The 13,762-nt window shown below is 42.6% G+C and overlaps 1 protein-coding gene across 3 annotated transcripts in view; it reads left to right on the top strand.

Annotated features, from left to right (window-relative positions):
- Nucleotides 1–13,762, top strand: part of MYO5A (myosin VA) — a 98,848-nt gene that overhangs the window by 63,161 nt on the left and 21,925 nt on the right. For 2 of the 3 annotated variants that reach the window (XM_059482578.1, XM_059482576.1), the window contains exons 16-26: nt 167–264; nt 851–937; nt 1,026–1,134; nt 1,916–2,127; nt 2,998–3,154; nt 6,617–6,856; nt 7,358–7,606; nt 8,698–8,791; nt 9,486–9,634; nt 10,740–10,853; nt 12,930–13,073. In XM_059482578.1, the coding sequence (XP_059338561.1) occupies nt 167–264; nt 851–937; nt 1,026–1,134; nt 1,916–2,127; nt 2,998–3,154; nt 6,617–6,856; nt 7,358–7,606; nt 8,698–8,791; nt 9,486–9,634; nt 10,740–10,853; nt 12,930–13,073 (1,653 nt within the window). Of the gene's footprint in view, nt 1–166; nt 265–850; nt 938–1,025; nt 1,135–1,915; nt 2,128–2,997; nt 3,155–6,616; nt 6,857–7,357; nt 7,607–8,697; nt 8,792–9,485; nt 9,635–10,739; nt 10,854–12,926; nt 13,074–13,762 lie in introns of all 3 variants that reach the window. The other variant, XM_059482577.1, reaches the window with a different exon arrangement.

Below are 13,762 nucleotides of genomic sequence, written 5' to 3'. Positions count from 1 at the left end.
CCAGAATATTTGATTCCAGTCATCAGTAGCCAAACATAAAATATCTTTGCCATAATTAAATTACAAATATGCAAATCTGGTCTGTTTTCTGAGGTTATCTCAAAAATGACTGAGCTTGTTGAGGCTATTCCCTGACTTTTTTTTTTTCATTTTCTTTTTCAAAAAGTTTCGAAACTCTCTTCATCTGCTGATGGAAACCCTGAATGCTACAACCCCACACTACGTGCGCTGCATTAAGCCAAACGACTTCAAGTTCCCGTTCACGTAAGATGCAGTTCCTGTGGGGTTTGGGGAGGGATGTTGGGAGGGATGGCCCGAGGCCACTGAGGATCAAGGCTCTGCTGAACCTTGCTCACTCAGGAGTGAAGAGCTGTGTCTCCTTTCTCTGGTTATGGATTCAATGTGTGTGTATATTACAGCAGGAGATGTTTGGGGATGAATAGAGGGAGCAATGCTTCCTGATGCCATTTTTTTGTTTATGGTGATACATAAGAAAAAAGTTCCAGCATTTTCATTGCTGGCAATTTCAAATGTAACTGGGGTTTGCACTCCTTGAGCTGGAATTTGCTTTTTCAGATCCCAAAGCCTTTTTTTTCTCCATATATGAACTTGCTTAGAGTTTCTCTCAAAGCCCAGGCACACCAAGGCTCCTGTAGCTCTTGTGCTGGCCAGCAGGAAGTGCCAGTGGGCTCAGGCTGTCCTCTGTCACCCCTGAGTTTCAGGAGCACCTTACCAACCCCCCCTGCTCCCCACTGTGCCCCTTCTCTCCTGGGTGTGCACACAACCAGGACCCCCAGACAGTGCAAGCCCAGCCCCACATCCCACAGAGCCACCTTGTGTTCCTCCCTAGGTTTGATGAGAAGCGGGCAGTGCAGCAGCTGAGAGCCTGTGGTGTGCTGGAGACCATCCGGATCAGTGCTGCTGGCTTCCCCTCCAGGTGTGTTTGCTTTCTTTGGATGCTTCCTGCTGCAGGTCTTTTTGGGGTAATGTTCACTGTTGGCACTGGTGCTCTGCTTTTGGGACAGGTGGACATACCAGGAGTTCTTCAGCCGTTACCGGGTTCTGATGAAGCAGAGGGATGTCCTTGGTGACCGAAAGCAGACGTGTAAAAATGTCCTGGAGAAGCTGATTCAGGTACTGGACTTGGTGCTGAGAGCACTTGGAATCTGCAGGAATAGACAGTGTCACTGACTCCCTCATAGCCACACTATTTTAGTACCTTTACAAGATACTAAACCACAAATGTATCCTACAGCTCTCAGCTCTTTGACTGCTGTTCCTTTTAACTTAGAATCAAACAGCCAACAAAATTAATTTAATTTTTTTTTCAGTGTGGCTTTGTATATTCTGTTTTTCCCTCAAAGGAGTACTACAGCTTATAGACATAAAATATTATTCTCTTTCTGGTTCAGTTCTGAAATTTCAGATGTGTTTGAGCAGCAGCATGCTTTGTTCTGCCCTAGTCCTGATACAATAAGTGATTTGTACATGTCTGAAGCCCCAGCTGCCTTGTTTGCACTGTGTAATGTGGTTGAAGATGGACCGTTCAGAGGAGTCAGCTACAATTTAAACAGAAAATTGTACATGTGCACTGCCTGTATTGCTTTCGTCCTCTGGGCCCCTTTGTCACCTCCTGTAGTGTTCCATGCTATTATCTTTATGGCATTTCCATCTAAGCAAAAATCTCACATTGCCCCTTTGGGCCATGCTTGTGGCCTTATTATATTAATTTTTAACAGAATCATACAGAGAAAATACCCTTCTCCACTACTTAATTTAAGTCTCAGATTATCCAAAATATTACACAGATAATTTTGCCTCTTTACTAACTGTGCTTTCATTTAGCCCTTCATGCCTTTTTTTATGCACTAACACTTAATGCTGTAACTTATCCTCTTTTTACCTTTGAAAATAGGACAAGGATAAGTACCAGTTTGGGAAGACAAAAATATTTTTCCGGGCTGGTCAAGTAGCCTACCTGGAAAAAATAAGGGCAGATAAGTTGAGAGCTGCCTGTATCCGCATCCAAAAGACGATCCGGGGCTGGCTGATGAGGAAGAAGTACCTGCGGATGAGGAAGGCTGCCATCACCATCCAGAGACACGTCAGAGGGTACCAGGCACGATGGTAAGCACTGCTCAGGGCAAGTGCCACACCAGCCCAGTCCAGAGCCCTGTAAGCAGGGCATTTAAATGTGATACATCTGTTCTCGCCTTCCTGTGCTGCCTCAGAGGAAATAAATTTCTAGGGAAATGGAGGAAATTGAATATAATGAGTGTGTCTGTCCTGAGTGGTTTTGACCTTTCTGAGAGGACAGTAGCACCTTGTCTCTGTGATGCATAAATTAATAGTACTAAGGAGATATGTTGCAGGTGAGGTAAAGCAGGACTGTCTTGAGTCCTTATTGCCCAGTGCCCGTGTGCCCTCCCAGCTGGGTCTGTCCTGCTGGAGAAGCCATTCCTCACCCAGGGTGCACCTGTAAAGGGACATTCATCAGTCAGTGACTTGTTTGGATTGACTTCTGAGGGATGGCCATGGGGCCAGAGAGAAGGGCAGGAGTACAGCTGGTATTGTTCAAAGACAGGATGGTGATGAAGGCTGTAATAACCAACCTTCAGAAAGAGGCATATGTCATGATGCTCTGTAATTGTCTTACTGCAATAGCCAAGAACAAGCAAACATATTCTGCTAGTGGAGGTTGGGAGAGTAGATCTGGAAGATGACATAGTGGAAATAGCTTTAAAGTTGGAGAAGAGGAGATGAGAAATTAAGCTGAGTTTACCTTGTCAGTTGTTTAGTAGAGTTCTTAGGGGAAGTGAAAACATTTCCCTGTAAAGCTTTGCAAGGTTTCTGTTAATTTGTCATTCTGTTGTACACAGCAAGTAAATACACTGTGTCACTGACAACACTAAGAAGAAACTAAAAATACAGGCTATTAAAAAACCCCCAAGCATTCAATCACATAATTACAGGCGCTGTTTGTGATCTTTTCCCCAGCTATGCCAAGTTCCTGAGGAGAACACGAGCTGCCATCACCATCCAGAAGTTCCAGCGCATGTACGTGGTCCGCAAGAGATACCGGTGCATGCGGGATGCCACTATTGCTCTCCAGGCCCTCCTGAGGGGCTACATGGTCAGAAACAAGTACCAGATGGTAAGAAATCACAATGCGCTTCTTCACTCTTCCTTTATTTCCACACACTTTCAGGACAAAGCTTCTCTGTGCTGTCATCTTGGGAATCTGAAATGTTTTGTGTGGATGCTGTTAGGTTTTGTGTGATGCACAGACAAAATTAGCAGAGCATGGATTAGGGACAGCACCTGGAAATTAGAAATATCTAATACTGCCATCAGCTTGTCATTGTAGACATATTCTCATTGTCATCTAATACAGATGTACTTAGACTTTCAGTGCAGCCAGTGGAGAAGTTACAGCATTTCTGACTTTTTCACTTGTTAAATAGAACGTTGAGGCACTTAAAATAAATACTGAAAATGGCCTTAATCTGTCTCAGGCCAAATCACTATTGCTTACATCAGTATACATGTGATGCACTTACTACTGGTCCTTTCCCATCCCTAGTTTCAGTGATTCTGAAATGGCTTATGGAATTATGTTAGCAAAGAGATTCCCACAAAAATTGGATATTGAAAGTTATCCATGGGTGGAGTGGTTTTGTTTTAGTTTTTTAATGTATGTTGGTTTTGATGTGGGGATAAATTGATAAAACCCCATCCTAGCGATATTGGTAATATTTTCCTGAATATGCTTGATAATAAATTATTCAATTGAGAAATTAGAATTTGGTTTTTAGTGGTTACAGGGCTGGAAACAGAATTATGATTCAAACTGCAAACTGCTGACATGTTTCATAGCACTTTTATGTACAAGAACAGTTTTAAGCAGGCTCAAAAGTCAGCCTGTATTTCACTGAAAAAGTAGCTGAGGGATTTGTTTTCCCAAGCATGTAAATGTTAAAGGCATGCAGCCAAAACCCATCTGATGCTTATGTACCATGTCTTTCTCTTTTGTATGTGAAGTTTTTTACATTTTTCATTTGTATTAAACTTGCTACACAGTCACATGTGTAGTATTCTAACGTAAACTAACCACAAAGTTGAAAAAAAAATAAACCTTGATAAAAATTTCTTAGTAGTAAGACCCTTGTGGTTTACTTGGCTGTTCTTTTATGTGGATATCCACTTTCCTTTTTGTTGGAACTCTTAGCATTCTTGTTATTACGGACTATATTTGTGATGTTAAGCAAGATGTGTTTTTAACAGATAAAGTGACAGACACTTTATCTGACAGATAAAGTGACACCTGGGTCACAGCAGTAGGTGGCCTGAAATCTTCAGGAAGATGGGAGTTGTTTCCCTATGCCTTGTTAGTCACATGAGTAACACACAACCCATCTGTCTTGCAGCACAGTTTAATAAACCTGTTATATTCCCTCTTAATGGAGATGGCAGGTTTCTGGAGGAGTCCCTGGAAGGGGTGGTTAGACCTGCCTGTCAGGAGCATCCCCCTCGAGCTGTGAATTGTTCTGTGCAGCAAAACATGACACTGACAGTGCCCCTGCAGTGGGCTGTGTTTGTCCTGTCCTCCCAAGGTGCAATCTTACCCAAGCTGAGGTGCAGGATGGCCAGAGAGGGAAGCACAGGCTCTGGGTGCCATGGGAAGGTAAACACAGTTGTTGTGGAGTTCATGATTGCAGAAGAGTGAAACTGAAAGGTTGCCCTGTGAGCCCTGAGCCCTGGCTGCAGTAATGTGTGGTATACACGTGCTGTTCCTGAGGATTGTGAAAGGGACCTGTTGTTGTTGTAGGAAGAGAGGGCATGTCTTGAGTCACGTGGGCAGAACAAGGAATTTAATATGGTTGAATCATCTGTTTCACGCATCCCGGGGAAAGCTCCTGCCTGAGACATTGCAATGTGCTTCTCAGCTGGACAAGGAGTCTAGTTCCTCCTTAGCTTTGACACAAGCTTTCCTGGGATATAGCTGGTAGATGAAGTAACTTTCCTGATCCTCTCACTGTACTTTGGAGTGGCTTGTTTCCTCCCTGGAGTGCATGGATGCAAGAATTCCCTGGTGGATGAGGACCAACCCCGCACCATGGAGGTATTTTACAGGTCTTGTTGCTTTCAAACTCGAGGTGAAAATTGTTGCTTTCAAACTTAGGAGGTGAACATTGTTGAAAGCTAGTTGTATTCCAGTGTTCAGGCACCTGCTGGGAACCTGAAGGAGTGTTCCAGAAAGTGTGTAAGGAGGAGGCAGGAATGCCAACTGCATGACATGCAGTCAGGAGGACTTTGGCTTTTGACCTTGCTGAGCTTTTCAGAGAGCTGCTTCCTTACCTTGGTGTGCTGAACAGAGTGCTGGGATTTCCAGTCTCATTTTTAATTCAGAAATAAATGCTAAGGGAGAAAGTTCCTATGTATTATAGTCTTGCCACTTTGCCAGTGAATTTTAAATTCATTGATCTGGAACTGTAATCTTTCTAACACATTTCAGTTCATTTGCTAAGCAGTCTAAAAGAAAATAAAATTACTGTTACCTGACTAGTTTGTCTTATCAGCTTTGTGGTAAGAATGTGAACTGCCTATGATATTTAAACTGTCAATTCTGAGCATTAACATGAAGCCCTAAATAATTTTTTCTTTAGAATAAACTGTTTTATTTGCAGAAGTTTTATTAAGTGAACTCTAAAGCTGTCAGAGTACTGGAAGCCTTGTGGATTTGGGCAGGCTCTCCATGCATATCTCATGTAATTTCTTTGAATTCAGAGGTTCCAGACATGAGTGGTCTGTGATTGAATTAGTGGGTGAAGGATCCATAAACAAGTGGTAGACTCTTCTAAGCTGAACTTTCTGGCTAACACACATGACTGGTTTATGTTACAGATTTATTTTTTTTTAATAATATTAATTTTTTTTCCACCTCAAAGCTATGGTTGAAATTTCTGCCATAAAATAAAATTCAAATTACTACAGTATAAATTTCTTATTAGAATAGATGAAATTTTTTTCCAGGCTGGCAAGGCTAAGATATGTCAAAAAAGGCAACAAAAACCCCCCAAAACAAAATAACACAAACAAACCAAAAGCTTCTGTCTTCTTACCAGCTGCTACAATTTCCTCTGGGAAATGCAGGACTTACTTCATTGCATATCAAATGTGGTAATTTTAAACTTTGTATTGATGAACTTTGTGCAGCATATGTCAATGATTCTAAAGTGTTTCAAGATAAAGATGCAGTTTAAAAAAAATATTGTATTTGTAATCTTGCCAACAGGTACTATATACTTTTGCAATTAGCTGAGCTCTGACCTCAGCACAAAGGAATGCCTGGTGCTTCCATGTGCCTCCAGTTCTCTTTTGTAATGTTTTAAAAATAAAAGGGTTCCTTTTCTTTTTACTCCATGTTGTCCTTGTTCCAGTCTTCTTTCCCTCTTATTTTTAATTTGAAGTTACTCCATTTCTCGCTGCTCTTCCCCAGAAGTTTCTCTTTGCAGGCGGAGGTCTGTCAGTGTCCATCGTTACAGGGGGCTCTGTGTACTGCACAGGTGCAGTTTGCAGCTCTCACCCCGTGTTTCCCATGTGTTTTCCCCTGCAGATGCTGCGGGAGCACAAGTCCGTGGTCATCCAGAAGCACGTGCGGGGCTGGCTGGCGCGGCGGCGCTACGGCCGCACGCTGCGCGCCATCGTCTACCTGCAGTGCTGCTACCGCCGCATGATGGCCAAGAGGGAGCTCAAGAAGCTCAAGATAGAGGCCCGCTCCGTGGAGCGCTACAAGAAGCTCCACATTGGCCTGGAGAACAAGATCATGCAGCTGCAGAGGAAAATCGATGAGCAGGTAAAAGCTCACAGCCTCTGGGAACACCTGTCAGAGTTGTGGTTAGCTTTCTCAGTGCTGTGGGCATTCACAGAGTGCACTGAATTTTCATTGTAAGGGCTCAGTTCTCTTTTCTGATGAAGAATAGTGATAGGAGAGAAGGGGAGGCCACAGCAGAACTGGAGCAGTCAAACATCCACTTGTTCCTCTCAGCAGAACTGAGAAAAACTCCCACTCGCTTAACGCCAGTGCTGCGTTTGAAGCACGTCAGTTGCTCTGTGTTGGGGGAAGGTGGGGTGATCCTGTCTGTATGTGGGCTCTCCATCCGATTTTAGTTTAGGATGTGCAGGCTTAGAGACCGGACTGCTCTGTCACCTTGTTAAGCAATTCTGCAAAACCTTTTTGAAATGGGGAAGCTGCTCCTGTGCTCCCACGTCCGGGTGTATTGTGTAGGGAAGGAAAAGGCTCCCTCGAACCAGAACCTCGCTAACAGCTGCTCTGCCTGCGTGGTGTTTTGCACAGAACAAAGAGTACAAATCCCTGCTGGAGAAGATGACCGCCCTGGAGGTGACGTACACGACGGAGACGGAGAAGCTGCGCGGGGACGTGGAGAGGCTGCGGCTGAGCGAGGAGGAGGCCCGGAGCGCCACGAGCCGCGTGCTCAGCCTGCAGGAGGAGATCGCCAAGCTCCGCACGGAGCTGCACCACACGCAGGCCGAGAAGAAGAGCATTGAGGAGCGCGCAGACAAATACAAACATGAGACGGAGCAGGCATGTATGGGGTCCCAGATGCATGAGAGGATTTGCAGTGCCCACTCAGTTCTTGCCCAGGCTAGATTTTTACACTTGTGTGGCTAGTTTTTTTATTGTATTTTTATAGCTGTACAATCCTAACTAGGCTTGGTGTCTAAATGGCTACACCTGTGGTAGAGATATATGCTAAATCCGTATATTGTATGTAAATATACGTATCCAAGCTATTCAAATTTTGATACTGAAAGCATTTGCAAAGCCAAATCCTTGAGCTTTCTGACTTAAAATGAATGAATTCACTACCTCTACCTGCCTAGAGAGGCAGGTATCATTCTATCTATCACATAGATAGCAGAAGTCTGTCCCACTTTCAGTATTCAGAGGTGCTGCTATATCCTGCCTAATGTAGACAGCCAGCCTATTCAACACATGTGCACAGTCTAGTTCAACAGGTTTCAGCTAACCCCTTTTCTTTGCTAACCACAAACATATCAAACAGGCTGATTTCTGTCAGGAGTACTTGCTGATAGTGGTGCAAGTTTGAGTATTGGAAGAGCCAATCCATTGTGATGTGATGCTGCAGTGACAAGTTTCAATATCAGATAAGCATAAGGGAAAATATTAATAGATAAGGCAAAGTGAATGCATGGTAACCGTAATCAGAGACAAATGAGTACCTGGCAAACCTGAACACAGGTTAAGTGACACAGCTTTAGGGCACAGGCAAGATGTTAAATTTTGGTGTTACCCAATGCGATGGACTTTACCATAGAACTACCAAATGTGTTAATATTTTATGAATATTTCTGTTTTAATGAGCCATCTACATCTTTGGGACTTTACTGAAAAATACATGGCACTGTGGAGTGCTTCAGGGCAATTTTAGCATCTGATTAGTAATGGGGTTCAGAACATACAGAGGAGTCAACAGTGGTACATATTTAAGAAATGTAATTTGGAAATTAAGATACAAGTTAGTTCACCAGTTCCACTTTGTGAAGAACAGTTAAAGTATTTCAACTTTTGTTACAGCAAAGATGCCATTGTTTTTAGAGCTACTGATGAAAGATGAACTGCGTTCTGAGTCAAATATTTTATTATCTCTGTAGCTGGTGTCAGAGCTGAAAGAGCAGAACTCGTTACTGAAAACAGAAAAGGAGGAGCTGAACCGCCGCATCCATGACCAGGCCAAGGAAATAACAGGTTGGCTCTGTTCTCTTATTCAGGTTCTCTACTTCATGCTACCTGGTAAAGTAACACTCTACTGCATGGATTGGGCTAATTTGCCTTAGTTTACATTCCTTTTTGTGCATTCACTTCTTTTTTTTAAGAACTTGCAAGCATGAGAATTCTTTACCATTTAAATTTCCACAAAATCCTAAGGGTTCAGGGTCTTTTTTAGGGGGGCTGACTGTTCCAAAGCACTTCAATTTTTAAAAGGCAGCTCTGATATTTAATTCAGTTTATCCACTATGACTTTTCTGGCTGCTGTGACTGTGTAGGCAGCAGCCAGGAAAGCTTAACTCTAGATGTGAGGGCTGTGATGAAGGGAGCTGTGATGAGGAGGATCAGGATGCTTGAGGTGTAAAGCACCTCACATTTTGCTTTTACATAGCACAGCAATGAGCTAGTGCTCCTTCTGCCTTCCTCCTGAAATCATCTATAGAATATATTAGCAGAATAACTAACTTGGCTGAGTGAGCACTTCTGTGCTTGCCACAATAATGCTTTGGCCCTTCATATTTTTGGCTGAATGTTTGCCCAGAGAAGCACAAACAGCGGCGTCAAACGGCAGGCTGTGCCTCTGGTGCAGACACAGGCCTGTACCTCCTGCCTGGATGCCCTGCATGGTGAGAAGGGCTGGAATTCTCACTTGGGATCCCTCTGTGTGTGGCAGAGTCGATGGAGAAGAAGCTGGTGGAGGAGACGAAGCAGCTGGAGCTGGATCTGAACGATGAGCGGCTGCGGTACCAGAACCTGCTCAATGAGTTCAGCCGCCTGGAGGAGCGCTACGACGACCTCAAGGACGAGATGAACCTCATGGTGGTGAGTGCCTCCACGGCTCAGAAAGCCACGGCTGTTCACACCTGTGTGCAGGCAGACTCTAGGGTGTGGGATTTGCAGGCAACCCCAGCAAGGGAAGAGATGAGAGTCTGGACTCCATGTGTCAGAAGGCTGATTTATTATTTTTATGACATATATTAAAAGAAAATTATATACTAAAACTCCACTAAAGAAAGATCAAGGAGACATTAGAAGGCTAGCAAAGAAAGGAACGAATAGTCTTGTGACTGCTCACAGCCTTGACACAGCTGGACCTGTGAATTGGTCATTAATTAAAAACAGCCACAAGAGACCAATCAAAGATGCCCCTGTTGGTAAGCCATCTCCAGACCACATTCCACAGCCATCAGATAGTTATTGTTTACATTTCTTTTCTGAGGCTTCTCAGGAGGAAAATCCTAGTGAAAGGATTTTTCAGAAAATATGTCTGTGACACTAGTGGGATAGGTTGGTGTTGTCAGCTGACGTGTTGACCTGTACTTGAAAGGAGAATTTGTCCTTTTAAGTCCTGTTTATTTTGATTAGTTCAGCCAAAACAAGTACATTTAAAATTTGTTGTTGATTTAAAAAAAATTGTCACATCTGTGAAGAAGGCTAAATTTCTGCTGTGACTTTCCTGGTGCTATTACTTGTGCTGTCCACCCTTATTTTGCCCTCAAGTTATTCACATCTGCCGGGGTTGTTTGAGCCATCTTCATCCAGTGATAAATTTTAAGTAGTCCTGGGAATGTTCTGTGTGGCAGGAATATAAAGTATTGTTCAATAGAATGTCTAGGACGTTTAAAAAGTGAAAAGTTATAAGCTGCCTGTGCTTCCTGTAATCTGAATGTTTCTTTCCCACAAAGTGCTGCATCCTTGTTCGGTTCTGCTTTCTGCAGCACTCCTTGGCCTGTCTCCATGGAGCTGAGTGCTAACTGTATCTCACAGGCTTTTAGGTCTTTGGAGAGACCAGAGTAAAAAATAGTTTTTTATTAATTTTGATAACTGTGACATAACACCAAATATTCTAAGCTGAACTAAAGGTTGTGAAGAGACAGTGGCAGGGAAAGCCATGTACTGGTACTGATTTGTTCCACTTGCACTTCAGAGCATCCCCAAGCCTGGGCACAAAAGAACGGACTCAACTCACAGTAGCAATGAATCTGAATACACTTTCAGCTCTGAGATCACAGAAGCAGAAGATTTACCACTCAGGATGGAGGTAATATTGAAAATCCCCCACAACTGGTACATGGTTGAATTCATTCCTTTCTTTTTTTTTTTCCATAAGTGCTTCTGAACATCATATCCTTATACTGAGATATCTAAAGCTTTAATCCAACTTTGTTTCCTTTTAGAGAACACTTATTCCTTAGTTATGATTCTGTGTAAAAAGACTGTCAAAGTATGCTTTGAGTTTTTCTTGTATTACAATAAGCACAAAGTAGGTACTTGGTGATCCAGCTGATTTACATCTGTGAAACATTTGGTTGTCAGTGTTGGTAAGCACAATCACTTATTCAGGCCAAAGTAGGAATTCAGAGAATCAGTGAGACTTCCTGAGGAGCCTGCCTACTGTATAGTCAATGATTTAAAATGGCAAGCTGCATCCTTAGTAGCTACATGGAGTGAGCTTCCTGTTGGGGATGAGAAACTCATGTTGGATCAGGTTTTCTGTATTACATACATAGAGAGGAATCAAACTCACAGAATGGGAGTTTGCTTTGCATATGCAGCAATACAAATCCCAGTATTGCCAAATCCCAGTGCTTGGAAAAATGATCAGGAAGATGTTCAAAAATGTCCAGAAAGATAACTTGATTCAGCTAATGAGTAATAACCATAAATAATTTGTGGTGCAACTCCAAGACATTGCTAGTAGTTTCCAAGATAACTCCCTCTTCCAGCCCATCCCATCACAGTGGGGCTGCAAACACAGAGCACACCCTGGGTGCCCTCTGCCTGGGTTAGGGATCTGCAGGGCAGCTTTTGACAGGCTGTCAGGGCTGCTTTGGAAAGCCTCCACAGAGAGTGATTTTCTGCTCTGGATGCAGATATCCTGACGCACTGGGGCTGGCACAGCCTCTCTGTGCACTCTGTCATCATTTGCCCTCCCACTTATGTTTCTCACCTTGCATAATGGTTCCAGGATGATGCTCCTACATTCAAGGGTAGTCAGGAGGAGGACAGTGAAACTACATGTGATGGGATGTCACATATGAGCCAAATGCCAGCTTTTCCTTTGGCTGATAGATTTGCTGAATTGCTGTTCCAGAGCCAGCTTTGGGTTTTAGAATATGAATGAGGAAATGAACTCACACAAGAGTGTGAACAAATGCAGCACTCTTTTGTTTAACCCCTCAGCATTCTCCAGTTCCAACTCTAAACTAACAATATAGATTAATTATACAAAACCACATTAAAAAGTCAGGCCCACCTCAAGGCAAACAAGTAAAGCCAGAAAATTCAAAAGTCTCTTTCCATTTGCCTGAGCTGTTGGTGTGGTTTATGACTCTTCCCCTCAACAGTAAAAGGAGATGAAGTGGAAATGGCTGTGCTTGCTTGTCTGCTACAGTCATTAATATTAATTTTCTAGTTCCTTTTATAGGCTTTAAAATTTTATTGTACAGTTCATGGTAAATACTTTGATCTTCTCAGTACATAAAGTACAAAAAGGCTGATGGACAATTTCTAATGCACCTTCAGGTTGCAAACACTGGTCCTTGCCCAGAGAAGAGTGAAGAAGCTGATGAATTAGGCTCAGAACAGGCTGTATAATTAGCACACTAAAAACAAAATGGCATAAAATATATTTTCTGTTACCAACTTTTTGTGTCATATCCCAACTAAAGTAACCTTCAAATTGCCAGAGAGATTTCTCTTTAGCTGAAGAACTTACTAAAGAAATAATTGAAAACTAAACCAACACACAAAAAAGCCCCTATTTAGAGTTGTTTCCAGGTGAGTCTAACCATAAACTTTTTCTTTTTTCTACTTTCCCCCCTTCAAACAAGTAAGACTATAAGGTATGCTTAGTTATAGACCTCCTGTCTGCTAGGTAGTGCCTAGTGCTTTCTTTTCCTAGGCTTTAGGCTTAGAAACATCTTCTACTAGTAAATCCTTTTTTAAAATAGTATTTGATAGCAGATGAAATATTTTAGGTAGTCAATGCTCAGAATTAAGTAACATTTGTGTTCCTCTCTTTCCCAGTCTGTTTCCCATCTTTACTCACCGTTGTGCTTCCTTGTGCTGTGCAAGGGGAATGGTTCTTGACTTGCCTCTGTTGTTTCTGAAGCAGGAGCCTAGTGAGAAAAAAGCAGCGCTGGACATGTCTCTGTTCCTCAAGCTGCAGAAACGGGTTTCAGAACTGGAGCAGGAAAAGCAGTCCCTGCAGGATGAACTGGACAGAAAGGAGGAGCAGGCTCTCCGCGCTAAAGCTAAGGTGAGCTCCTTGCAGCTGATCAAATGCTGACACCGCTGTGTCCCTTCAGCTGCTCTGTGAATGCTGACTGGCTTTCTCTAAATCTTTATCTTCCTCTAGCACTTGCTTTGTTTAATGAGGAGTTTCGTACTGGTGCTTAGTTCTAGGGACTGGTTGTTTTGTTTTCCAAGGTCCTTGAGATCCTCTCATGGAAGACAAAACAAAAAGTGCTTGGGACTTTGCTTAAAAAAAAAGACTGAAAGGCTGTTTTTATTAAGGAATAGCCATAAGGAAATTGACTTTAATGATGGGGAGAATGGGTAATTGTTCATTTTAGGCAGAAGAAGAAATGTTTCAACCAGGATGCATAGCCAATGCACTGGGCTTAGACACCTTAGCTGATTGTAGTGTAAATTCTCCTGATTTGGTCCCTTAGAAGTTCTTGGAAAATTTATGAAATCAGTTTTGGCAATTGTTTCTTGTTACATTTCTACCAGTGAATTTCTTTAGCATACTGGGGATAATCCTGCTCTGTTTCATTGCCAGTGACAGTATGTGATTTTATTAATATTAACCAATTATGTGTCATAAACTCAGAAGTAAAGGAGACAATGCCTATATTCAAACTACAGCAGTTAGCTGTACCAGAATGTTTTACTGTCTTAAAGGAAAATAATTGAGTTCTCTTTTGTTTTCCTACCTCAGTGAAG

Source organism: Ammospiza nelsoni, chromosome 14 (assembly GCF_027579445.1).
Source record: "Ammospiza nelsoni isolate bAmmNel1 chromosome 14, bAmmNel1.pri, whole genome shotgun sequence".
Lineage (NCBI taxonomy): Eukaryota > Metazoa > Chordata > Aves > Passeriformes > Passerellidae > Ammospiza > Ammospiza nelsoni.
The sequence above is the reverse complement of the archived record's forward strand: the minus strand, read 5'-3'. Positions and strand labels throughout refer to the sequence as shown.